The 27,856-nt window shown below is 38.9% G+C and overlaps 1 protein-coding gene across 1 annotated transcript in view; it reads left to right on the top strand.

Annotated features, from left to right (window-relative positions):
• The window catches only part of NEK11 (NIMA related kinase 11), a 625,868-nt gene extending 598,301 nt beyond the window's left edge, over positions 1-27,567 (top strand). The window contains exon 16 of the mRNA XM_053714299.1: positions 27,049-27,567. Coding sequence (XP_053570274.1) covers positions 27,049-27,256 — 208 coding nt within the window. The 3' untranslated portion in view covers positions 27,257-27,567. The remainder of the gene's footprint in view (positions 1-27,048) is intronic.
• Positions 27,568-27,856: the final 289 nt, after the last annotated feature.

Below are 27,856 nucleotides of genomic sequence, written 5' to 3'. Positions count from 1 at the left end.
TTACGTTAAACACAAACAGACTGGTATGTACATTTTATTTTCTAAAAGAATGTGGCTATCATTAGATCAAATGAGGTATAGATCCATGGCCATGCACATTATATATGGTGTGTATATATAATAATATAATGTATATATATATATTTATTGTATTATTGTCTTGAATTGGGGTACATTCCAAAAACATTTAGTCATCTCTTTTCTCCGAATGGGGTATAATACTGATACAAGTTTACTAAGCCTATTGGGGAGGGGTTAAGAAGTGTGCAGGCGCATCAACTAATGGGCAATTAAACAAAGGGCTTTTGTGATTGGTGTTTTTGGTATTATGGGTGGGGCGAGTACAGGTAGCTCAGGTCTTTATAAGATGTATGTTTAGATCAAGAACACATGCCTGATGAAACGGTTGAAACCGAGAAACGCGTTGCATGCCACTTACTTATAGTGCATGAGTGATATGTGAATTTTTAGTTGCTTTTAATATTATTAAATTCATTTTTAACCATATATCCTCATTGCTACTGATTATTACACCTTTTGAGCTACCTGTCGATTCTGAATGTTGCTGTGTTTCCTGCTGCATATCCCACACAGCCAGCTGACTTGCTGAGAAAGCCAGCCTGCTTCTATTGGTACAATTGAGTGCCGCCACAGAATCTCCTGTTCCCTTATTGCTGGACTCAGTAACACAGTCTGTTAAGACATAGAGATTCCTACCTTAGGATATCCTAGATTGCCAGTGCAGCTAGCTGACTTGCTGTAAATACCAGCCTGCTCCTATAGGCACATTGGAGTGCCTTTCCATATTGTGAGTACCCTGTACTTGTTCTATATTTGATGTTAGCTGTTTCAGATTCACACATACGGCGCCTCTTTCCTTGTGTTTGATTATAGATTTGTTAACCTTTGGAGGGTGAAGATTGAGTGCTGCCCAAAGTTCCACAGAAGACTTATACCTGGATTCATATTGGACTTTTTTTTGGACATTTTGTGTCTGTCTTCCACCTATGATCTAGGATTCTGGTATCTAGTAGTGTATATACACATTAATATTGTCTTGTTGCCATATTATTAATCTGCCGATTGATGCTTTGAAATATTTATATATTGTCACGTGGGTTCACATATATACCGAATATCATTCACAATAGCGTCCCCTATTGGGTTATTCCCTTGGCTTATATTGTTACTCCATATCTCTTTGGTGTTATATAGGGGTGCAGCTTAATATTATCTTTGTACTATTGAAAGGTTTTTTTTCTGTTTCCCCTTGATTATATCTGATCATTTCAATATGTTGTCTTCCACTGAAAGAGCCCAGAGGAGACTTAGCCATAATTTTAATGATAACAATACTAACTCCTCAGCTAATAACGATCCACTAGTATTAGTCAGTATTGAGAATTTATTTTCTAAATTAGAGGATTTATTAAAAATAGAAAATAGACACTGGTGGGATTTGGATTGCCTTAAAAAATACAAAGAGAAAAAGCAGATACCCAGAGGTCTTAGATTATTTAAGAATTGCTCCTTCAAGAATGATCCCGAGTTACTCTCCAAATGGTTTTCTACTTTAGATGAATGTGCTTTCAAATTGATAGATTTACTTATTGCACACAGACAAAAGCTAGTAGATGAAACTGGGATAGAAATTGACTCTGTGCAAAAAGAGCTGGAAGGGTTCAAAGAACACCCGGACTATGTGAGACTGAATACACAAACTATTAAAGGGGTAGATGATTTCACTTTGGAAATCATAGCCAATAAAAATAAAAAAATGAAACGTGACGATGATGACTACACTAAGGGAGAAGTATACACGTACAATAGGGATAAACCACAGACCAATACTGATTGGACAGTGGTTAAAAACCCTAAAAATAATAAAAAAGCAAACAATTATAATTATAATGGAAAAAATAGGAATTACAGGCAATACCATGGGCCTAGACAAAATCAATGGCATCACAACAATTATCAATCCCACAGAGGCTATGAGGGCCATGATATAGAAAACAGGTCCCACAATAATCATAGTGGGAACATGTTGACTCCTAGATATGACACTAACCATTATAGAAATTCAGGGAATTCTCTATCACAGAACGAGAGACCACCTTATAGTGATAGAGACTATAGGAGAAACCTGTCTCATCAGGATTCTGATAACCCTAACTATATACCTATATATAATAGATATCAGCCCTTGAGCCAGACTGATGGCAATTATTCTGCACCTGAAGAGGGTTTGAATAGGGACAACTCACCATCCACTTCTGGTGGGGGTTTTTTTAGAGACCCCCCAGTTGGCACCTCTTTGGAGGAGACCAACACCACAAGCATCAAATCAAAAAAAGAGACCGTACCCAAACGGGGAAAACGAGGCAGAGGGAAAACCCACCAAAAAGCACAATTACAATAATTGAAAAGTGGAATTTTAAATCTGTCCTCACATGCCCTTACGGATGACAAAGTTAGAATCTTAGGGAGGGATCTATCTTATTGTCCCCCTAGCACGCATAATCTATTCAATCTGTTTGTAGATTTGAATAGATACACACGAAAGCTGTCATTACAAAGATATTTTGCATTAAAAATGATGAAGAGGGGCGTGTCCGAGCTGTATCCTGGATAGGACGCATTTTCTGTGGGCTCCAGCAGAATCTTTAATAATCCGCCGGTTATTATAATCATACAGCAGGAATAAGAACATACTATATAACAATACTGCAGTATTGGCTACTGTGGCACTATATTTTTCTTTTCTCGCTGTTTTCATGAATCTGGAGACCCAGATCGGAGCTTAAAGGCCTAGGGCGGCGGCCTACTACTTCTAGGCAATCACCTCCCCCCCCGGGTAGAGCCGGGTGATCAGTGCTGTCAGAGCAGTCTGACTTACTGAGTCTCTACAATCCGTATCACTAACTGGACTGAGGGCTAATAAGTTATTTGAAATCGACCTGCTCTGGAGGACCTCCTGGAAGGGAGTAGAAATAAATCATGGCGGGAGAGAACTGCCTAACACTCATGGAGGACATCCCGTAAAAACTTGCTTCCCTTATAAACAGGCTCATAGAGTCTGCACCTTACGACTACCTGATAAACCGACTGCAACAGACAGAGGAGGATAAAGGGCATCAGATGGAGAAGCCTACAGCTACACCTGCGGAGCAGGAAAAAAAACAGCACTTCAGCATAGGCGCTGCAGCAGACGTTGAAACCCTGCACCTTACATATAACAAGGAAAGCACCTGTGACATGTTCGGTAAGATCTATCAAAATGCGCAACCCACACCAAACAAAGATCTCCCCCACATATACACTCCCTTAACCAATCTCAAAGATCGGGAGTCGCTCTTCAACACTAAGGGTACTTTGCACAATCATCAGGCTGACTTACAATGCCGACTACCTGACTGCCCAGCCTTCTGGCTTACTAACTTGATAACTATGGCAGATCCACCACCGCACCATATGGCCCTGCTGACTGAAACGGAGGTTGGCACTTGCATAACATGGCTGCGGTCCGTTGGGAACACAGACCCGTTGCTGTTGTCGAACTCTGCGTCCAAGGCGACAGGCGGAGGCAGAGAACCCCCTGGTGAGAGACCGGCAGCCACCGGATCAGCTGAATACCTGTTTGTGAGACACTCTATTAACTGTAAAGTCTTACGGAACTCTCCCTGCCCCTTAGCAGAGCCGATTCAGGCCCGCATAAGTTTTGATGTAGGATGAGGGGTCTGATGTATGAAGGGTGTCAACCTTCTAAAGTATGTAAATTTGTTGCACTGTATATATGATATGTTCGCTGGGGCCTTTGTTTAATTACTGCTTGTTGTTCTAACACTTTTATTTTGCAAAGTTACCATGTTAACTAGTGGTTCCACATACGCACCTATGTAAAAATCAGACATAACAAGTTGCTGTTATAGTTGTACTACAAGGGAACGCATGCCTAATACATCGCTGATATTACAGTCAGCTTCATTATATAAATGCTGAACATTGCTCTACTGACGTTGATGGCGCTCAGGCTGAACATACATATCAGAGCCTCGCGCGCGGCTGGCGGCCGTAGCCACAAGTGGGGAGTTATATACATAAAATGTACACATGAGCTGCCACTGCTTATAAGTCATGGGAGAGCTGTCTATCTTTGCATCAAACCCCCAGCTACATTTAAAATCTTGTCCTCTCCATATCATTAGCCACACAGTTGTGACATTGCAGGTTACAATCACTTTGCACCCTGATTTTAGAACAAAATCTTGCTCTTCAATATAGGCATATTCCCTCCCCCATAGCCCCCTGTGATAATTTTCCCCACGAGGTCCTATCAGATATAACCCCAGTCATGTCTATATATTAACATAATCCAATCATCCTTACTAATAATACATATCATGCAGCTTTATTGATCTATATATACTTGATATAACCCCAAATCACTTAATACCCATCCAAGAGAGAAATGTTCCAATCTATAAAGGGGAGACCATTATGAGGACTAGAAGGTACATGTTATGGTTGCAATGCTGTTGTGACATGCAGATTGTACCGCACATTTTGTTTGGTTATTTTTACTCTATAGAATATTGCAAATCTTGTTCAACTTATAGTTGTCTTATATAAATCATAGTTACATGGTTGGACACTTAGAAATAAGACAATCTTGATGTATATTGTTAACATTTACTGCATAATAATATGTATGCTTACGATTTTTAAATAAAGCTCTTTTGAAAAATTAAAAAAAAAAAAAAAAAATGATGAAGAAGAATCGCAATATATCGGGTATGCCTATTATTCTAGATTCACAAAGAGAAAGAGAATCATCGAATCTTCTCTATTGTGATCCCAGTCAAATTACAGAAACTTTGAGGAATATATACATACTCCCCTCTACCCCCCTTCCACCTGGTCCCCCCCGAAGGAGGATGTATCTTACATCGACCTATTTCAACAGCTTGTGTTGGAAGATTGGGAGAGAATTCCTAACCATATTCCCAAAAAGAAAAAGATCTGGCCAAATGAGGCAAGAGCATTATGTAGCCTGACTACGAACGACAATTTGGTCATTCGTCAGGCTGATAAGGGGGGTGGGATTGTCTTATAGGATCTTTGTGACTACCTTAAGGAAGCCAAACGCATCCTTTTGGATCAAGAGTACTACAGAAAGTTGACATCTGATCCTACCTTGGAATTTTCCAAGAAACTGGGAAAAATATTGGAATATGGTCACACCTCTGGTATTCTAAATAAAAAAGAAAAAAGATACCTGATGCCAGATCATCCTGATATACCTTTTTATTACCATCTTCCAAAATTACACAAGGATGATAAAGTTCCTCCTGGTAGACCAATTATTGCCGGCATCAACAGTTTGACTGACAAATTGTCAGAATATGTAGATTTTTATCTTCAGAGATATGTCTGTAATCTACCATCCTACATCAAGGACACCAAAGACTTATTGGATAAGCTATCACGGATTAAAATGAATAGGAACACCAACATCTTATGGGTGTCCTGTGATGTAGGATCTTTGTATTCCAACATTGCGCACGAGATAGGTTTGTTCACCACTAGTCTATATTTGGAGGGAGACATCTATATGCCCAAAACACAAAAGGAATATTTACTTACACTGATTGATTTTATTTTACATCACAATTATTTTCAGTTCCAATATGAATTTTATTTGCAGATTAAGGGTACGGCCATGGGCACCAGATTTGCCCCCAGTTTTGCTAATCTCTTCATGGGCCATTTTGAAAAATTATATATCTATGACTCAAATTGGTGGGGCAATCTGGTGTTTATTTTTGATGGCTCCTTAGCTGAGGCAAAAGAATTTGTATTACACCTCAATAACAACAATATGGGTATTAGCTTTACCTCCAACATACAGCAATCAACAATATAATTTTTGGATCTAAGCCTTTCATGGGACACTGATGGTAATGTTTGTACTGCAACTTATTTCAAACAAGTTGACTGTAACAATTTCCTACATTTTGGCAGCAACCATTTATTAAACTGGAAGAAAAATATACCTTTTAGCCAGTTTTGTAGAATAAGACGCAATTGCTCTTCTATAGACAAGTATGACGAACAATCTCAAATACTTAAGTCAAGATTTCTAGAGAAAGGCTACCCATTACAATTAGTAACTAATAGCTACAATAGGGCTAGGGAACTCAACCGCACAAAATTGCTTTTGTCAACAAAAAACAATGACGAGAAAAAACAAGTGGACTCATACAAAGAGATTCCTCTTTTTGTGACTCAATATAACTCTAACCACAAAGCTATAGGAAAAACCTTAGAAAAACACTTGCCCCTCCTTATGAGAGACCCCATTTTGAAAAAAACATTACCTAGACGACCTAAAATTGTATATCGAAGGGCATCTACCTTAAAACAAAGATTAGCACCGAGTAAAGTGGTCATGCTGTCCAAAGGTACAACACAGAATAATGCCTTAAAGAAATTTGAACTTATGGCCACTCAACACCAAGTTAAGGGCTGTTTTAGGTGTGGTAAGACCCGCTGTTTTATGTGTGATCATATTACCCATAAAGCCTCTAGTGTGAAATCCTACACAACGGGAGAATCACATCAGATAACTTCTAGACTAACCTGTGATTCTTCATATGTGATATATGTACTTATCTGTGAATGTGGGCTCCAATATATTGGGAGAACCTGCAGAAAAATAAGAATCAGGTGGAGCAAACACCTTAGAAATATTAAAAATAAATCTATGAAACACAGTGTACCTAGGCATGTTTGCCAGGAACATACTGCAGGGAGGTGTAGTTTCAAAATCACCCCACTAGAAAGTATTCCACCTAGCCGTGCATATAATAGGTTTTCACGACTCAGACAAAGAGAGACCTACTGGATCTACAAGTTTAAAACCTTATTTCCATTAGGTCTCAATGAAGTGATAGATACCGCTAGTTTTGTATGATTATGTCAATTGGTCATGGTAGAATCTCGAACTGTATGGCTGAGGAACATTTTTGTGAACCGGAGTTTAATCTTATGTTGGCACCTGCCCACTTCTCTATATACACATATATTTTCTCTCAAATAGGGTTTGGTTAATATATATATATATATATATATATATATATATATATACACATGTATATCTAAAAACTATTAGTATATATAGCTATATAGGGTTATAACTCACATATAACTCAATATTTTTTGGGGATGTCCAATAATAATATTAGTACTATTATTATTATTTTTAGATTTGAATATATCTCACTAATATATAAGTTTGCACTATATATTATTTAGGACTTAGTAGAAACATCACGTACAATACAAGTTATCACCATCACTGTTAACTTTGATGATTGTTTAGGTATCACTTAGTTTAGTACTATGAGGACCACAAATTTCTATTATGATTATTGTGCCTCTCTTATTGGTTTTATATGATTATTGTCAAATTGGGTAGGACAAATGAATTGGTCAATTCTGTTTCACTTTGTCATTTTTTCACATGATGATTATCATTATGGTTTGATGATCTTCATAGTATCACTTTATTCAATGGCTACTTTTAGGTTTATAGGTTATCAGTGTTTGAGAAGGATGGTGGGACACTGTATATATTTATAATTAGGGGTCACAATTTGTGAAGCACTTTATGTTAAGGTCATATGTACACAGCACTTCACAATAGTAGTACATTATATATATAATATAATATAGGTTGGTTAGTTTATTAGGTATAAACAGATTATTATATGTGTCACTAAAGTACTTTATCCTATTGAGAATGCTTATTATAAACATTGGTTAGTTAGTTGTGATCACACAAAGCTCTGGTATGGGCCACCATGTTTGGTGGTTCGGGTCACGTTAGAGGGCTGTCCCGTGTATGGATCTGGTCCCACACACTGGGGTATAAGTTGAGGGAAGTTTTAAGTGTTATGCCTCAGATTAGGCTTATTAGGCAGATATATACTGATAGGCTCACACAGTGGTCGTCCTCATATTAGTGAGCTTTGACCATACTAGTAACCGTTACCCACGAGATGTCAAATAATATGATTAGCAGGACTAGATGCCGGTATTAGAGATCTCTCGGCATAGGAACTATGTTCCATGACTGTATCCATTCACGGGAGTGTCTATGGAAGTTAATGTTGACAGCTCCGTGACGTAGTGAGGAGGCGGGTCCTGTCGATGACGGACCTGAGACGGGAGAGGTTTCCCCTCTTTTGGTCTCTATGGGGGGGCGGTGTCCAGCCGATGAGACTGATTGGCACTAGAGCTGGCGCTGATAATTGTGGCAGCTTACTGTTGGTGTTGGGGGCATCATCAGATTGCCTTAGCTCACAGTCGCGAGTCGGAAGATTTGTTTACACACTCGAGTAGGGGTGTGTAGCGGCTATCACTGTTGATTGGTCTGATGGTGGGAGCTAATCAGCCTACCACCGGCGTATACGTCAGACGCCGGACTATCAGGGAGGTTTGTTTACCTTACACGATCCGTGTGGCGGTTTTCGGCTTAATACTATAGTGTGGAAATTAGGCGAATATTGTGGAATAATGTTAAGAGGATCCACAGCGAAACAAAGAAGACTAAGTAAAGAAATTAGGTATTGAGCACATCTAATTATAAACTTTTTAGCTGCGCATTACGTTAAACACAAACAGACTGGTATTTACATTTTATTTTCTAAAAGAATGTGGCTATCATTAGATCAAATGAGGTATAGATCCATGGCCATGCACATTATATATGGTGTGTATATATAATAATATAATGTATATATATATATATTTATTGTATTATTGTCTTGAATTGGGGTACATTCCAAAAACATTTAGTCTCCGAATGGGGTATAATACTGATACAAGTTTACTAAGCCTATTGGGGAGGGGTTGAGAAGTGTGCAGGTGCATCAACTAATGGGCAATTAAACAATGGGCTTTTGTGATTGGTCTTTTTGGTATTATGGGTGGGGCGAGTACAGGTAGCTCAGGTCTTTATAAGATGTATGTTTAGATCAAGAACACATGCCTGATGAAACGGTTGAGACCGAGAAACGCGTTGTATGCCACTTACTTATAGTGCATGAGTGATATGTGTATTTTTAATTGCTTTTAATATTATTAAATTCATTTTTAACCATATTTCTCCAACATAGGTGTGTCCGGTCCACGGCGTCATCCTTACTTGTGGGATATTCTCTTCCCCAACAGGAAATGGCAAAGAGCCCAGCAAAGCTGGTCACATGATCCCTCCTAGGCTCCGCCTTCCCCAGTCATTCTCTTTGCCGTTGTACAGGCAACATCTCCACGGAGATGGCTTAGAGTTTTTTGGTGTTTAAATGTAGTTTTTATTCTTCAATCAAGAGTTTGTTATTTTAAAATAGTGCTGGTATGTACTATTTACTCTGAAACAGGAAAGAGATGAAGATTTCTGTTTGTAAGAGGAAAATGATTTTAGCAACCGTTACTAAAATCGATGGCTGTTTCCACACAGGACTGTTGAGAGGAATTAACTTCAGTTGGGGGAAACAGTGAGCAGACTTTTGCTGCTTGAGGTATGACACATTTCTAACAAGACTCGGTAATGCTGGAAGCTGTCATTTTCCCTATGGGAACCGGTAAGCCATTTTCTTAGTTTAAGTAAAAGAATAAAGGGCTTCATTAGGGCTTAAAAAACTGGTAGACATTTTTCTGGGCTAAAACGATTACTTTACTAAGTATATTTGGCAGATTATTACTTTTAATAGTTGTTAAATCTTGGGGATTGTTTTAATAAAAACGGCAGGCACTGTATTGGACACCTTTTTCACTGGGGGCCTTTTCTAGTCATAGACAGAGCCTCATTTTCGCGCCTCTAATGCGCAGTTGTTTTTGGAAAGCATGGCATGCAGATGCATGTTTGAGGAGCTAAGAACCACTGAAAAAGCTTATAGAAGGCATCATTTGGTATCGTATTCCCCTCTGGGCTTGGTTGGGTCTCAGCAAAGCAGATACCTGGGACTGTATAGGGGTTAAATGTAAAAACGGCTCCGGTTCCGTTATTTTAAGGGTTAAAGCTTTCAAATTTGGTGTGCAATACTTTTAAGGCTTTAAGTTACTGTGGTGAAATTTTGGTGAAATTTGAACAATTCCTTCATACTTTTTCACATATTCAGTAATAAAGTGTGTTCAGTTTGAAATTTAAAGGGACAGTAACGGTTTTATTGTAAAACGTTTTTTGTGCTTTGTTGACAAGTTTAAGCCTGTTTAACATGTCTGAACCATCAGATAACGATGTTCTATATGTATGAAAGCCAATGTGTCTCCCCATTTAAATATATGTGATATATTTGTGTCATAATGTCCAAACAAAGTAGGGATAATAATGCCATAGATATGATATTGCCCAAGATGATTCCTCTAATGAGGGGAGTAAGCATGGTACTGCATCATCCCCTTCTGTGTCTACACCAGTTTTGCCCACACAAGAGGCCCCTAGTACATCTAGTGCGCCAATACTTATTACCATACAACAATTAATGGCTGTAATGGATAATTCTATTGCATGCATTTTTTCCAAAATGTAAGAAGATATACAGAGGGCGACTCCTAGTGTGGAATTAGTAAGCAGAGTGTGAACCCACCAGCTTTACCCTTCAGAGATATACTCACAAAGTATAGAGCACACTGTAGTGCTAATGAAGCAAGCTGGGTATATTAAAAGTGGCCCAGCGCACATACCACTCCGGTGAAAGATGGTCCAATGTATTCAGAAGGTTCAGATAAAAAATTCAGGAGACTCCAGATATATATAAAAAACACTTTATATAAAAATATAACAGTGTACAATAAAAATCAGTAGAATTCGCTACGCGTTTCTCAGAGCTACCACTCTGTTTCCTCAGGCAACTTGCCTGAGGAAACAGAGTGGTAGCTCTGAGAAACGCGTAGCGAATTCTACTGATTTTTATTGTACACTGTTATATTTTTATATAAAGTGTTTTTTATATATATCTGGAGTCTCCTGAATTTTTTATCTGAACCTTCTGAATACATTGGACCATCTTTCACCGGAGTGGTATGTGCGCTGGGCCACTTTTAATATACCCAGCTTGCTTCATTAGCACTACAGTGTGCTCTATACTTTGTGAGTATATCTCTGAAGGGTAAAGCTGGTGGGTTCACACTCTGCTTACTAATTCCACACTAGGAGTCGCCCTCTGTATATCTTCTTACTTTTCAGATGATTTTGGAAATCTACTAAGAGGAGCTGCCCTAGCATTCTAATGCACAGTCAACTGGGACACTGATAAGTTTCCAGACTGCTTATCTAGGCATTATCTTTGCCTTCACTACATGTGAGTACAAAATCTATATCTCATTCTATTTATCCTTATATATACTGGCTACACTAGGAGGCGCCCTTTCTTTTTTTGTTTCATTTTTTCCAAAATGCCTACTTATCAGAGAAAGCGTGATTGCTCTGTTTTAAACATTGAAGAGCAAGAGGACGCTGATAATATCTGTTCTGACATACCCTCACACCTATCTGAAGGGGCCAGGAGGGAGGTTTTGTCTGAGGGAGAAATTTCAGATTCAGGGAAAATTTCTCAACAAGCAGAACCTGATATTGTAACTTTTAAATTTAAATTTCAACATCTCCACGCACTATTTAAGGAGGTATTATCTACTCTGGATGATTGTGACAATTTGGTCATTCCAGAGAAATTAGGTAAGATGGACAAGTTCCTAGAGGTTCCGGTGCCCCCCGATGTTTTTCCTATACCCAAGCGGGTGGCAGACATAGTAAATAAGGAGTGGGAAAGGCCCGGCATACCTTTTGTCCTCCCCCTATATTTAAGAAATTAGTTCCTATAGTCGACCCCAGAAAGGACTTATAGCATACAGTCCCCAAGGTCGAGGGGGCGGTTTCTACTCTAAACAAACGCACTTCTATTCCTATAGAAGATAGTTGTGCTTTCAAGATCCTATGGATTAAAGGTTAGAGGGTTTGCTTAAAAAGATGTTTGTTCAGCAAGGTTACCTTCTACAACCAATTTCATGCATTGTTCCTGTCACTACAGCTGCGTGTTTCTGGTTCGAAGAACTAGAAAAGTCGCTCAATAAAGAATCTTCGTACGAGGAGGTTTTGGACAGAGTTCAAGCTCTTAAATTGGCTAACTCTTTTTTATTTTAGATGCCGCTTTGCAATTAGCTAGATTAGCGGCGAATAATTCAGGGTTTGCTATCGTGGCGCGCAGAGCGCTTTTGCTTAACATCCCTTTCAAGGGTAAAACACTGTTTGGCCCTGACTTGAAAGAGATTATTTCAGACATCACTGGGGGAAAGGGCCACGCCCTTCCTCTGGATAGGTCTTTTAAGGCTAAAAAGAAGCCAAATTTTCGTCCCTTTCGCAGAAACGGACCAGCCTCAAATTCTACACCCTCTAAGCAAGAGGGGAATACTTCTCAAACCAAGCCAGCCTGGAGGCCGATGCAAGGCTGGAACAAGGGTAAGCAGGCCAAGTCACCTGCCACTGCTACCAAAACAGCATGAAGTGTTGGCCCCCGATCTGGGAAGGATCTGGTGGGGGGCAGACTTTCTCTCTTTGCTCAGGCTGGGGCAAGAGATGTTCAGGATCCTTGGGCGCTAGAAATAGTTTCTCAAGGTTATCTCCTGGAATTCAGGGAACTACCCCCAAGGGGAAGGTTCCACGGGTCTCAATTATCTTCGAACAGGCATTCTTACACTGTGTAGAAGACCTGTTAAGCATGGGAGTGATTCATCCTGTTCCATTAGGAGAACAAGGGATGGGTTTTTACTCCAACCTGTTCATAATTCCCAAAAAAGAGGGAACATTCAGACCTATTTTAGATCTCAAGATTCTAAACAAGTTTCTAAGGGTTTCATCATTCAAAATGGAAACCATTCGAACGATCCTTCCTACCATCCAGGAAGGTCAATTCATGACCACGGTGGACTTAAAGGATGCGTACCTACGTATTCCTATCCACAAGGAACATTTTCGGTTCCTAAGGTTCGCCTTTCTGGACAAGCATTACCTGTGGCACTTCCATTCGGATTAGCCACTGCTCCAAGGACTTTCACAAGGGTACTAGGGTCCCTTCTAGCGGTGCTAAGACCAAGGGGCATTGCAGTAGTACCTTACTTGGACGACATCCTGATTCAAGTGTCGTCTCTGTCAAAAGCAAGGGCTCATACGGACATTGTCCTAGCCTTTCTCAGATCTCACAGGTGGAAAGTGAACATAGAAAAAAGTTCTCTGTCCCCGTCAACAAGAGTTCCCTTCTTGGGAACAATAATAGTTTCCTTAGAAATGAAGGTTTTTCTGACAGAGGCCAGAAAATCAAAACTTCTAAGCTCTTGTCAGGTACTTCATTCTGTTCTTCTTCCTTCCATAGCGCAGTCCATGGAAGTAATAGGTTTGATGGTTGCGGCAATGGACATAGTTCCTTTTGCACGAATTCATCTAAGACCATTGCACCTGTGCATGCTCAGACAGTGGAATGGGGATTATACAGACTTGTCTCCGACGATACAAGTAGATCAAATAACCAGAGATTCACTCCGTTGGTGGCTGACCCTGGACAACCTGTCACAGGGAATGAGCTTCCGCAGACCAGAATAGGTCATTGTCACGACCGACGCCAGTCTGGTGGGCTGGGGCGCGGTCTGGGAACCCCTGAAAACTCAGGGTCTATGGTTTCGGGAAGACTCTCTTCTCCCGATAAACATAATGGAACAGAGCGATATTCAATGCTCTCAAGGCTTGGCCTCGACTAGCAAAGGCCAAATTCATAAGGTTTCAATCAGACATCATGACGACTGTTACATATATCAACCATCAGGGGGTAACAAGGAGTTCCCTGGCGATGGAGGAGCATCCGGGGGAGTGGGAACTCCATCTGGAAATCTTTGCCCAAATAACTCAATTATGGGGCATTCCAGACATGGTTCTGATGGCCTCTCGTCAGAACTTCATGGTCCCTTGTTACGGGTCCAAATCCAGGGATCCCAAGGCGACTCTATTGGATACAATAGTAGCACCTTGGATCTTCAACCTAGCTTATGTATTCCCACCGTTTCCTCTCATTCCCAGGCTGGTAGCCAGGATCAATCTGGAGAGGGCTTCGGTGACCTTTATAGTTCCTGTGTGGCCACGCAGGACTTGGTATGCAGACCTGGTGAATGTGTCATCGGCTCCACCATGGAAGCTACCTTTGAGACAGGACCTTCTTATTCAGGGTCCATTTGAACATCCGAATCTGGTTTTCCTCCAACTGACTGCTTGGAGTTTGAACGCTTGATTTTATCAAAGCGTGGGTTTTCAGATTCTGTAATAGATACTCTTATTCAGGCTAGAAAGCCTGTAACTAGAAAAATTTACCATAATATATGGAAAAAATATATCTGTTGGTGTGAATCTAAAGGATTCCCATGGAACAAGATAAAAATTCCTAAGATTCTTTCCTTTCTACAAGAAGGTTTGGAGAAAGGATTTTCTGCGAGTTCTCTGAAGGGACAGATCTCTGCTTTATCTGTTTTACTTCACAAAAGGCTGGCAGCTGTGCCAGACGTTTAAGCGTTTGTTCAGGCTCTGGTTAGAATCAAGCCTGTTTACAGACCTTTGACTCTTCCCTGGAGTCTTAATCTAGTTCTTTCAGTTCTTCAAGGGGTTCCGTTTGAACCCTTACATTCCGTAGATATTAAGTTATTATCTTGGAAAGTTTTGTTTTAGGTTGCAATTTCTTCCGCTAGAAGAGTTTCTGAGTTATCTGCTCTGCAGTGTTCTCCGCCCTATCTGGTCCATGCAGATAAGGTGGTTTTTACGTACTGAGCCTGGTTTTCTTCCGAAGGTTGTTTCCAACAAAAATATTAACCAGGAGATAGTTGTACCTTCTTTGTGTCCGAATCCAGTTTCATAGAAGGAACGTTTGTTACACAATTTGGACGTTGTCCGTGCTCTAAAATTCTATTTAGATGCTACAAAGGATTTCAGACAAACATCTTCCTTGTTTGTTGTTTATTCTGGTAAAAGGAGAGGTCAAAAAGCAACTTCTACCTCTCTATCTTTTGGGCTTAAAAGCATCATCAGATTGGCTTATGAGACTGCCGGACGGCAGCCTCCTGAAAGAATCACAGCTCATTCCACTAGGGCCGTGGCTTCCACATGGGCCTTTAAGAACGAGGCTTCTGTTGATCAGATATGTAAGGCAGCGACTTGGTCTTCACTGCACACTTTTACCAAATTTTACAAATTTGATACTTTTGCTTCTTCTGAGGCTATTTTTGGGAGAAAGGTTTTGCAAACCGTGGTGCCTTCCATCTAGGTGACCTGATTTGCTCCCTCCCATCATCCGTGTCCTAAAGCTTTGGTATTGGTTCCCACAAGTAAGGATGACGCCGTGGACCGGACACACCTATGTTGGAGAAAACAGAATTTATGTTTACCTGATAAATTACTTTCTCCAACGGTGTGTCCGGTCCACGGCCCGCCCTGGTTTTTTAATCAGGTCTGATGATTTATTTTCTTTAACTACAGTCACCACGGTATCATATGATTTCTCCTATGCAAATATTCCTCCTTTACGTCGGTCGAATGACTGGGGAAGGCGGAGCCTAGGAGGGATCATGTGACCAGCTTTGCTGGGCTCTTTGCCATTTCCTGTTGGGGAAGAGAATATCCCACAAGTAAGGATGACGCCGTGGACCGGACACACCGTTGGAGAAAGTAATTTATCAGGTAAACATAAATTCTGTTATCCTCATTGCTACTGATTATTACACCTTCTGAGCTACCTGTCGATTCTGAATGTTGCAGAGTTTCCTGCTGCATATCCCACACAGCCAGCTGACTTGCTGAGAAAGCCAGCCTGCTTCTATTGGTACAATTGAGTGCCGCCACAGAATCTCCTGTTCCCTTATTGCTGGACTCAGTAACACAGTCTGTTAAGACATAGAGATTCCTACCTTAGGATATCCTGGATTGCCGGTGCAGCTAGCTGGCTTGCTGTGAATACCAGCCTGCTCCTATAGGCACATTGGAGTGCCTTTCCATATTGTGAGTACCCTGTACTTGTTCTATATTTGATGTTAGCTGTTTCAGATTCACACATACGGCGCCTCTTTCCTTGTGTTTGATTATAGATTTGTTAACCTTTGGAGGGTGAAGATTGAGTGCTGCCCAAAGTTCCACAGAAGACTTATACCTGGATTCATATTGGACTTTTTTTTGGACATTTTGTGTCTGTCTTCCACCTATGATCTAGGATTCTGGTATCTAGTAGTGTATATACACATTAATATTGTCTTGTTGCCATATTATTAATCTGCCGATTGATGCTTTGAAATATTTATATATTGTCATGTGGGTTCACATATATACCGAATATCATTCACAATAGCGCCCCCTATTGGGTTATTCCCTTGGCTTATAGGTGTAGATATATACAGATATATAAAGGAATATATATTTATAAATACTTGGAACATATTCTGCTATGTGCAGAACATTGGAATGTTAAATATTTGCAGTAAATACACAGTATAACACTTAATTAAATATGAATATTGCATAAATATGCTTTTTCATGTTTTCACTTGTTTTGTTAAAATACTTACCTTTTAATCTTGAAAGTTGCTCCAGTGATTCCCCATCCTGCCGTTCGTCACTTCATACATCAGCAATGACGAATACGGCATCCTCCGATTGAAGGAAACCGAATTCGTCATTTTTGACATATGAAGAGGCTTGCGATGGGTGGGGGAAGCGCTGCAGCGGCTTTCAAGATTAAAAGCTAAGTATTTTAACAAAACGAGTGAAATGTAAAGTTAGATGAATGAAAGTGCCCCTGTTTTTAATAGGATTTTTAAAAACCGGGCACTGATTCATCAAACTTGACATTCACTTTAACTTTAAAAGGCTCCAATGCACACACACACACACATATATATATATATATATATATATATATATATATATATATATATGTGTGTGTGTGTGTACATATGGATGTATGTGTTTATATGTGTATATATGTCTGTAAATACATATAAACACATATAAATACATAAATGCATATATACACAAGAAAAGATATCTATTTATACATACACACACATCCATTTTTAGGCATATTAAAGCCCTTTGCCTGCCTTTTTTTTTCTAACACCTGAGACCTCATTTCTTTGAGCCCTTATAACTTTTTTTTGCTATATTTTTTAATACTTTTTATCAGATAGTGTTATTATGAGTGTAACTGTACTTTGCAATATATTTTTGATGTGTTTTGTGACACTTTTTATTTTGTTTTGCGAAACAGTTAACCAGCGATCTGAGGACACGCTCTCTCGACCCACATTAACTTCAATTGCGCTAAATCGATTGCGTTTACTTTCAAAATGTAATACAAGCGATAAACCTGATGCGCAAACACCTGCAATAAACCCCATTTCACTTGTGCCACTCGTAATCTGGCACAAAATGTGCTCAGGGCAAAAGGCCTAGAGTTATTTTTAAAGTTTCAATCCAAAAAGACTTATGCTTCGTACATCTGACCTATATACTAATGCGTATCTGGAGACTAAGGATATTACTACAAAATATTTATGCAAATATATGCAGCAGAAAAAGAATTGCATTTTCCCATAACACAATAGTTCTGTCCTCTAGTTATCTAAAATTTGTACTATACATTGCACTAGCTTTTATTCTGCCACACATTGATGCAGCAGGAAATACCCTAATATAGCCTAGAAAATGTGAATTTAATAGGTTTCCCAGTTCCTTGAAATAAATCAGGGACAAGTTTGATCTCCCTAAATGTGTCCTAGTTTCTTATGACAGCTTCAATTACTTATACACAGATACCAATTTGTCTGGTGAATTAATGCTTTGGGTTAGAGATATAGTTCCAAGAACTGCACATTTAGTTTTAGTTATAGCCTTTGTTCTGACAGACATTAAACTACATATTTATCTAGGAATATAACTTTTTTCAATACCTTACGGTTATAAAAATACCGAAGTCACTATATTTTGTATTATAGACTTACATGATAGTTATTAGGACAGTTATACAGGGAGTGCAGAATTATTAGGCAAATGAGTATTTTGACCACATCATCCTCTTTATGCATGTTGTCTTACTCCAAGCTGTATAGGCTCGAAAGCCTACTACCAATTAAGCATATTAGGTGATGTGCATCTCTGTAATGAGAAGGGGTGTGGTCTAATGACATCAACACCCTATATCAGGTGTGCATAATTATTAGGCAACTTCCTTTCCTTTGGCAAAATGGGTCAAAAGAAGGACTTGACAGGCTCAGAAAAGTAAAAAATAGTGAGATATCTTGCAGAGGGATGCAGCACTCTTAAAATTGCAAAGCTTCTGAAGCGTGATCATCGAACAATCAAGCGGTTCATTCAAAATAGTCAACAGGGTCGCAAGAAGCGTGTGGAAAAACCAAGGCGCAAAATAACTGCCCATGAACTGAGAAAAGTCAAGCGTGCAGCTGCCAAGATGCCACTTGCCACCAGTTTGGCCATATTTCAGAGCTGTAACATCACTGGAGTGCCCAAAAGCACAAGGTGTGCAATACTCAGAGACATGGCCAAGGTAAGAAAGGCTGAAAGACGACCACCACTGAACAAGACACACAAGCTGAAACGTCAAGACTGGGCCAAGAAATATCTCAAGACTGATTTTTCTAAGGTTTTATGGACTGATGAAATGAGAGTGAGTCTTGATGGGCCAGATGGATGGGCCCGTGGCTGGATTGGTAAAGGGCAGAGAGCTCCAGTCCGACTCAGACGCCAGCAAGGTGGAGGTGGAGTACTGGTTTGGGCTGGTATCATCAAAGATGAGCTTGTGGGGCCTTTTCGGGTTGAGGATGGAGTCAAGCTCAACTCCCAGTCCTACTGCCAGTTTCTGGAAGACACCTTCTTCAAGCAGTGGTACAGGAAGAAGTCTGCATCCTTCAAGAAAAACATGATTTTCATGCAGGACAATGCTCCATCACACGCGTCCAAGTACTCCACAGCGTGGCTGGCAAGAAAGGGTATAAAAGAAGAAAATCTAATGACATGGCCTCCTTGTTCACCTGATCTGAACCCCATTGAGAACCTGTGGTCCATCATCAAATGTGAGATTTACAAGGAGGGAAAACAGTACACCTCTCTGAACAGTGTCTGGGAGGCTGTGGTTGCTGCTGCACGTAATGTTGATGGTGAACAGATCAAAACACTGACAGAATCCATGGATGGCAGGCTTTTGAGTGTCCTTGCAAAGAAAGGTGGCTATATTGGTCACTGATTTGTTTTTGTTTTGTTTTTGAATGTCAGAAATGTATATTTGTGAATGTTGAGATGTTATATTGGTTTCACTGGTAAAAATAAATAATTGAAATGGGTATATATTTGTTTTTTGGTAAGCTGCCTAATAATTATGCACAGTAATAGTAATCTGCACACACAGATTTCCCCCTAAAATAGCTATAACTAAAAACAAACTAAAAACTACTTCCAAAACTATTCAGCTTTGATATTAATGAGTTTTTTGGGTTCATTGAGAACATGGTTGTTGTTCAATAATAAAATTAATCCTCAAAAATACAACTTGCCTAATAATTCTGCACTCCCTGTATATAAATGTTTTGGGACACAGAATTTGAGTATGGTTTTATATGTTACTCATTAAGTGGCACGCTAACGACGCGATAAGCAGTATTGCTGGATTTCTCTAAGATTTACTGGAGAAGGTTTAGCATGCCCGACATCGCTCTAGCGCACCCATTACTTTCAATGGATATAGCAAAAAAACTCAAGAAAACTGATATTAGAATTTGAAAGTTAAGTCGAATAAATTTGTAATGAAAAATCCGAATTAGTTTGAATTCATTTGTTTTATTTGAATGGCCATGGCGCGATAGTCTGACTCTCTGGACTAATCCCAATTCCTTTGCCGTTCCATATTTATTATAAAAAAAAAAAACCTAATAGAGATATATTACAAATAAATACAGTGAGATAGAACAGAGAAATTATTCCTTTTGTATTAGAACAATCCAACATAACATAATGAATCAATCCAAACATACCGAACTTCAGAATTTCCGAATGCATCTGAAACGAATAACCTCTATAACAAATCATTTTGAATGCATCCGAAACGAATGAATGATAAAACGAATAGGTCCGAATGCATCCGAATCGAAATAAAAAAATACTGAATCGATACGAAATGAAATTTTCTGGCATGCACATGTCTAATATATATATGTCTAGATATGTGTATGTTTACATGTCTATATATGTTTATATATGTGTATACATGTGTATATACATATATACACATAGAAACACACACACACACATATATATATATATTAAAATATACAATATCATTTTTAAAGGGCCAGTAAACCTAGAAAATAATGTTATATAATTCTGCACATAGTGCAGAATTATATAACATTATATTAGTGCTAGCTTTATATAACATACAGAGCAGGAGTTCGAGCCAGGCTGTGACTAGACAGCTGTCCAGATGCGCTCAGAGGGAAAACCAGACCCGCTCAGTAGTGCTGGTCTGAAAAACCCTCTTTTTTAATAAAAATTCACCGGTAATATTATGTTATATAAAGCTAGCACTAATATAATGTTATATAATTCTGCACTATTATTTTCTAGCTTTACTGGCCCTTTAATTAATTTAAATATATTATAATGTTTTTTAATAGAAATATTGAAATTCCTATGTTCTTCTTTTATTTTTAAAAATATATTCCATCTAGCTAGCTATTTTCATGTAGATATTGTGTATATATATATATTTAAAAAAACTAAATTTTTCTAATTAATTAATTCTAAGTGAAAAACATACACCTAGATTACGAGTTTTGCGTTAGAGGCTATGCGGTGCTAATGAGCAGTTTTCCCTCACCGCTCACTTACATGCAGCGCTGGTATTACGGGTTTTTGCAAACCCGTCATTAAAAGACAAGAAGTGAGCGTTGAGCAAAATTTTGCTCATTACCGCACTCCAATACCAGCGCTGCTTAAGTCAGCGGTGAGCTGGTGTAACGTGCTCATGCACCATTTCCCCATAGGAATAAACAGGGAGAGTCGGCTGAGAAAAAGTCTAACACCTGCAAAAAAACAGCGTAAAGCTCAGTAACGCAGCTCCATTGATTCCTATGGGGAAATAAAAGTTATGTCTACACCTAACACCCTAACATGAACCCCGAGTCTAAACACCCCTATTATTACACTTAACCCCTAATCTGCCGCCCCCGACATCGCCAACACCTACATTATATTATTAACCCCTAATCTGCCGCTCCGGACACCGCCGCCACCTACATTATAGTTATGAACCCCTAATCTGCTGCCCCCAACATCGCCGACACCTACATTATTTTTATTAACCCCTAATCTGCCGTTTCGGACACCGCCGCCACCTACCTGCCGCTCCGGACACCGCCGTCACTTAGATTCTGACTGGCTGATAGAATTCTATCAGCCAATCGGAATTAAGGTAGAACAAATCCTATTGGCTGATGCAATCAGCCAATAGGATTGAAGTTCAATCCTATTGGCTGATCCAATCAGCCAATAGGATTGAGCTTGCATTCTATTGGCTGTTCCAATCAGAATGCGAGCTCAATCCTATTGGCTACCTTAATTCCAATTGGCTGATAGAATTCTATCAGCCAATCGGAATCTAAGGGACGCCATCTTGGATGATGTCACTTAAAGGAACCTTCATTCGTCGTTAGTCCGTTGGCAGAAGAGGATGCTCCTCGTCGGAGGTCTTGAAGATGGACTCGCTCCGCGCTGGATGGATGAAGATAGAAGATGCCGTCTAGATGAAGACTTCTGCCTGTCTGGAGGATCACTTCGCCCGGCTTGGATGAAGACTTCTCCCGGCTTCGTTGAGGACTTCGACCCGGCTTTGATGAAGACTTCTCCTGGTAAGTCGATGTTCAGGGGGTTAGGTTAGGGACTTTGGGCTGCAAAAGAGCTAACTGCCCTTTTAAGGGCAATGGGGAGCTTAGGTTTTTTTAGATAGTATTTTATTTGGGGGGTTGGTTGTGTGGGTGGTGGGTTTTACTGTTGGGGGGGTTGTTTGTATTTTTTTTTACAAGTAAAAGAGCTGATTACTTTGGGGCAATGCCCTGCAAAAGGCCCTTTTAAGGGCTATTGGTAGTTTAGTTTAGGCTATTTTTTTTTTATTTTGGGGGCCTTTTTTATTTTAATAGGGCTATTAGATTAGGTGAAATTAGTTTAAATATCTGTAATTTGTTTATTATTTTCTGTAATTTAGTGGGTTTTTTTGTACTTTAGCTCATTTAATTTAATTTAGCAAATTGTATGTAATTTATTTAATTGTATTTAATTTAGTTAATTTATTTAATTATAGCGTAGTGTTAGGTGTTATAGTAACTTAGGTTAGGTTTTATTTTACAGGTACTTTTGTATTTATTTTAGCTAGGTAGTTATTAAATAGTTAATAACTATTTAATAACTATTCTACCTAGTTAAAATAAATACAAACTTGCCTGTAAAATAAAAATAAACCCTAAGCTAGCTACAATGTAACTATTAGTTATATTGTAGCTAGCTTAGGGTTTATTTTATAGGTAAGTATTTAGTTTTAAATAGGAATAATTTAGTTAATGATAGGAATATTTATTTAGTTTTATTTAAATTATATTTAAGTTAGGGGGTGTTAGGTTTAGGGTTAGACTTAGGTTTAGGGGTTAATAACTTTAATATAGTTGCGGCGACGTTGGGGGCGGCAGATTAGGGGTTAATAATATAATGTAGGTGTCGGCGACATTGGGGAAGGCAGATTAGGGGTTAATAGATATAATGTAGGTGTCGGCAATGTTGGGGCAGCAGATTAGGGGTTCATAAATATAATGTAGGTGGCGGCGGTGTCCGGAGCAGCAGATTAGGGGTTAATATTTTTATTATAGTGTTTGCGATGTGGGAGGGCCTCGGTTTTGGGGTTAATAGGTAGTTTATGGGTGTTAGTGTACTTTTTAGCACTTTAGTTATGAGTTTTTTGCTACAGCTTTGTAGTTTAAAACTCATAACTATTGACTTTTAAATGCATTAGGACTCTTGACGGGGTTGGGTGTACCGCTCACTTTTTGGCCTCCCAGGACAGACTCGTAATACCGGCGCTATGGAAGTGCCATAGAAAAAAGACTTTACGAAGTTTACGTAAGTCGTATTGCGGTAAGGCCAAAGAAGTGTGTGGTACACCTAACGCTGCTTTTTTACCCTAACGCACAACTCGTAATCTAGCCGATAGGAATTTAAACTATTTCTAATGCACCGTCGGCTTTAGCGCAGTTGGTCTAGCACAGTGTTGGGTTAGCCAAAAAAAGTGTATGGGCAGAGGGAGTTAGTACGGTTGCGATATCTGAAGTCCTGAGGTTAGCACACCTGAGTATTTCACATGCATGCTAACTTTTTACTTTCAACTTGTAATACCAGCGCAGACTCAACAGAGTTAATTTTTTACCTTGATTGTAGTTAGTGCTCATGAGTGATAAAAATTAGTGCGCCAGATACAAAAGCCTTTATCCATTTATATTTTTATAATTTGCATCTGTATATTAGATGTCATGTATTTTACTTTTGGCTTGAAAATAGAGAGCCTTTACTCTTCTCCTCAACTGACTGGTAGCCATCTTGATGACATGCAGTTAAATTCCTCTGGAGTGGTGAGCTACCATTTTATCTAGATACATGGTGAAAGACAATTTTTTCATATTTAAAGAGACAGTGTCCATTTTTTATTTCCTTGTAGGCACTTCAGTTTTACATTTTGACAATTATTCTGTGCTAACCCTTTCTGTTCCTCTTATACTATATTTCTGTGCTTCTATCTACCTGTAGATACTTGCCTACCCTTATTGTATACTATTAAGCAAACTAGTGTAGTTCATATTTCAGAACATCATGCTGACCCTTTGGAAGGGCGATAATTTAACCCTTTCACAACAACGATTGCTTTTTTAAGGATGTGTTGGTGTGGCCCTCCACTCAGTTATGCCACTTGGTCTATGTCTAATTCTAGACAGGGTCATTCAGACTAAAATTTGCAGCAGATTGCCCAGGGAATTACAACCCACCAGGGTTATCCCCAGGTAGTTCTTCTGACGTGTCCCCTAATTTGAAAAAATATCTCTACTCAATTTCAGAACTGATGGCTGCCATATCTCTCCAAGTTAAATACAGCTGCTTACAAGGAGCAGAAGAGAATCTTTCACAGGCTTTAGGCTCATCAGGGAAATCTCTAGGAGTGACCCATCTAGGTAACCTGCACAAATCAGGAGTACAGTGGAATCAGACTACTCCTTTTCTGAGGACAAATATTCAGAAACTCAGGACCACCATTGCTGATGAAGTAGCAGAAGTGTCTTTTAATTTCAGGTTGGAGCACATACATGCTTTCTTGCAGGAAGTTTTAATAGCTTTGAGGTTGAAGATCCTCCAACTATAGACAAGCATCTACCTTCCCTGTACCTATTATGATTTCTGACTTGATCACCAAGGAATTGAAGAAATCAGACATTCCTTTTGATCCCTCTGCAAATTCAAGAACATATTCCCTTTTTCCTTTGAAGAATTAGATGTATGGGATACTTTTCCAGAGTTGAACGGTGCTATCTCCACTACAGCTAGGTGGACTACCATTGAAAGACTTCCCAGATGATCCTTTCAGCTGGCAAGCTCTATGTTTCATCGAGCTGTCTGTGTAGCATGCATTGTTGCAGCTACTGCAGTCTGGTTTGACAACATTTCTGTCCTTAATTCCCAAGAATCTTCCCTTGAGGAAATTTGTGATCACTTTGTGATGCAGTTTTTAATATGACTCGCATTAATGCGGGAAGTGCTGCTATGACTGTTCTGACTAGAAGAGCCTTATGGCTCAAGGTATATAGATGAAAACTTTTTTCCCTTTTGTCCCAAGGAACTGGAATAGATGCTGTTTTTGTAACCATCACTGGAGGTAATGGAGCTTTCCTGCTGCAAGACAAAAAAAAGCTAAGGGCAGAGATAATTCTGCTAGATTTTCGCTCCTTTCAATACTCTAAGACTCAAAGTTTCTCCTGGTCTAAGTCCAAACAAGCCAAAAACATACCTCCTCCTCCAAATCAGCATGAAGGTTTGCCCCCCCCCCCCCCAGGCCAGACAAAGTTCTTGTGGGGGACAGAATGAGCCTTTTTAAGGAGGCCTGGGAGAAGTTAGTTCAGTACCAATAGTGTCTCTTGAATGGGTCCATAGGAAAAATACATTTCAGGCCTGCAATAGGCCCTTAGTCATGTATATACATGACTAAGGGTCTATTGCAGCCCTGAAACGTTAATTTTTTTCTATGTACCCATTCAAGAGATAATAAAGTTACTTTAAAAACAATTTGGTGGCTGGAATCTATTTTTAATTAAAGCATTGACAAAGACGTGGCAGGTCTGTGATTGCGCGCCCCAGCAATGTGTGCTGTTTTCCACTATTTTTGAAGTACCGGTTTGCCTTTCACTTACCCTGCTTTGTCTTTCCTGTTTTTCTAGTTTTCTACTTTCTCTTGGCCATATGTATGATTGAGGAATTATGGGAAAGTAGGCGGGATTAATAGATCTTTTATGCTGGGTATTTTTGCCTCCTAGAGGATCGTAGTTTAATCCCAGATGTAATGGCTCGTGGACATCATGAAAGACATTAATTTATCAGGTAAACATAAATTTTGTTTTCATGATTCAGAGCATGGAATGTTAAAAAAACTTTCATTATTAAATTGTCTTATTATATGGACACTTTCTGAGGTACTAGATACTACTGCTGATGATACTACTATGAGTCTTTGAGTGGGTGATGGCTCTCATAATACAGCGGGCGGGAGTTTTAGAAAATCTAGAAATTTGTCCAAAAAAAAAAAAAATGCTGCTCATTGGTTATGGAATTTTAAAGAAAAACACTTTTTTTGCTTCTAAAGATTAATAACCTCAAAGGAATGGTTCAGTTGGTAACAGCTCTCGTTTGGCTGCAAACACCCCAGACCATGAAACCCCATCCAAGGGACCATCTAGCTATTTATATTTTTTATTTATTTCCTCTGATATTTTTTTAGCAGTGTAATTATCAGTGTACAAATATTAAACTCCTTACTCTGATTCCCTACAAATAGTATTCTATTGACCAGTTATAGATCAATAGCTCTATATACATCATGCTATCTGCAAAATGTTATATCTGAAGCCATAGAAATGCTTTTAATGATATTGTCAACTCTTACAAGTTATAGTCCTTAACTGCTTATTTTAAAGGGACATTAAAGTAAAAATTAAACGTTTAGGATTCAGGTAGAACATGTAATTTTCTATCAAATTTTGTTTGTTTTCTTGGTATCCTTTGTTTGAAAAGCATATGTTATGTACATGTCATCAGCAGCAGCAATGCAATACTGGCCGCTAGCTGTTGTTTGGTAGTTGCAACTTGCACACATTTTGTCTCTTGTCATTGGCTCACCAGATGTGTTCATCTAGCTCCCAGTAGTGCATTGCTGAGGTCAACTATGTGTTTAATCAATGCAGAGACTAAACACATAGTTTTACGCAAGCAGCAGTGTAATGATAAAATGTGCTAACATATAAGAGCATTTTGTTTTGCACTTTTATTTCCATGTAACTGGACTCTTATGACATAACTTCCTTATGTTTCAAAGGCTTGTATAGTGTTTTTTTGTGCTAATTTTAAAAGTCTTCTTATTCTATGTTTCTTGGGGCAACTGAAACAAATGAAGCACCTTTATTGGTTGTATCACTCCCAAAAACAAAATATGCAAATATTACTGCAGTAAGGTACTGGAGCATTAAACTTTACTTGTTACATCTTTGCCCATTACGCTTGAGTTGATTGCTGTGTATTAACTTGATTATATAGACATTAACATCAATGTGTGCTGAATGCTAAATTATCTGTATAAGATTTTATATCTTTTTTTTTAGGTCTGCTGTGCAAATCATGGGAAAAGAAACATTTGAAAAGGTTTACAACTACCTGAAAAGTGCAAGACAAAATAATGTCAGTGAAAAAGAGCTCAAGAAACACCTAAAGAAATTGGTTCCCAAGTCAAGTGATTGTTTTATGGTGGACCAGCTTCTCTATTTTGAGGAAGAGCTACAAACTTCAAAAACAAAAAATGTTCTCAGGTGAAAGAGACCATCTACACTCAGAACCAAAAGCTGGCTTAGTCAGACTTATTCAGCACTCAACATTGCTATACATGTTCTTGTTTAAGAAACTGCAAACAAGCACAAGGCACACCACTATCATTTAAAACATGGTTCAAGCTAAATAAAGTCAACGTTACAACCTCTAAGCGCACCTCTTCCTCAGATAGATAACATGAGACAAAATAAATAAAGAGACCTGATAATAACTAAGTATTGTTTCCGAATAAAAGGCTTATCGTGATTCTGACCTGTGCATATAAAATCATAAAAAAATAATGTTATAAATGTCAGTAAGTAATTTGTTGTATGAGCAACTAATTAAGTTAATCATAGCACTACATCTGCTAACACCTACTGATTAATATATTTAGTTTGTATCAGTATTGTTTATAAACATATAGAAGTGAGTCCTTATGTAAGATAATCTGTACGCTTTTATACTAGTATTTACAAGCTCACCCGTGATCATTTTCCTCTCTTTTAGGTTTGTAGCTAATATGTTATCCCAATGCACAGTATTGTATAATAGCTAAATGAAGTGACCTGTGAAAATGTTTACAGCATTTCAGAGCTCCCAACT

This window comes from Bombina bombina, chromosome 5 (assembly GCF_027579735.1).
Source record: "Bombina bombina isolate aBomBom1 chromosome 5, aBomBom1.pri, whole genome shotgun sequence".
Taxonomy (NCBI): domain Eukaryota; kingdom Metazoa; phylum Chordata; class Amphibia; order Anura; family Bombinatoridae; genus Bombina; species Bombina bombina.
This window is presented reverse-complemented; position numbering and strand designations above follow the sequence as displayed.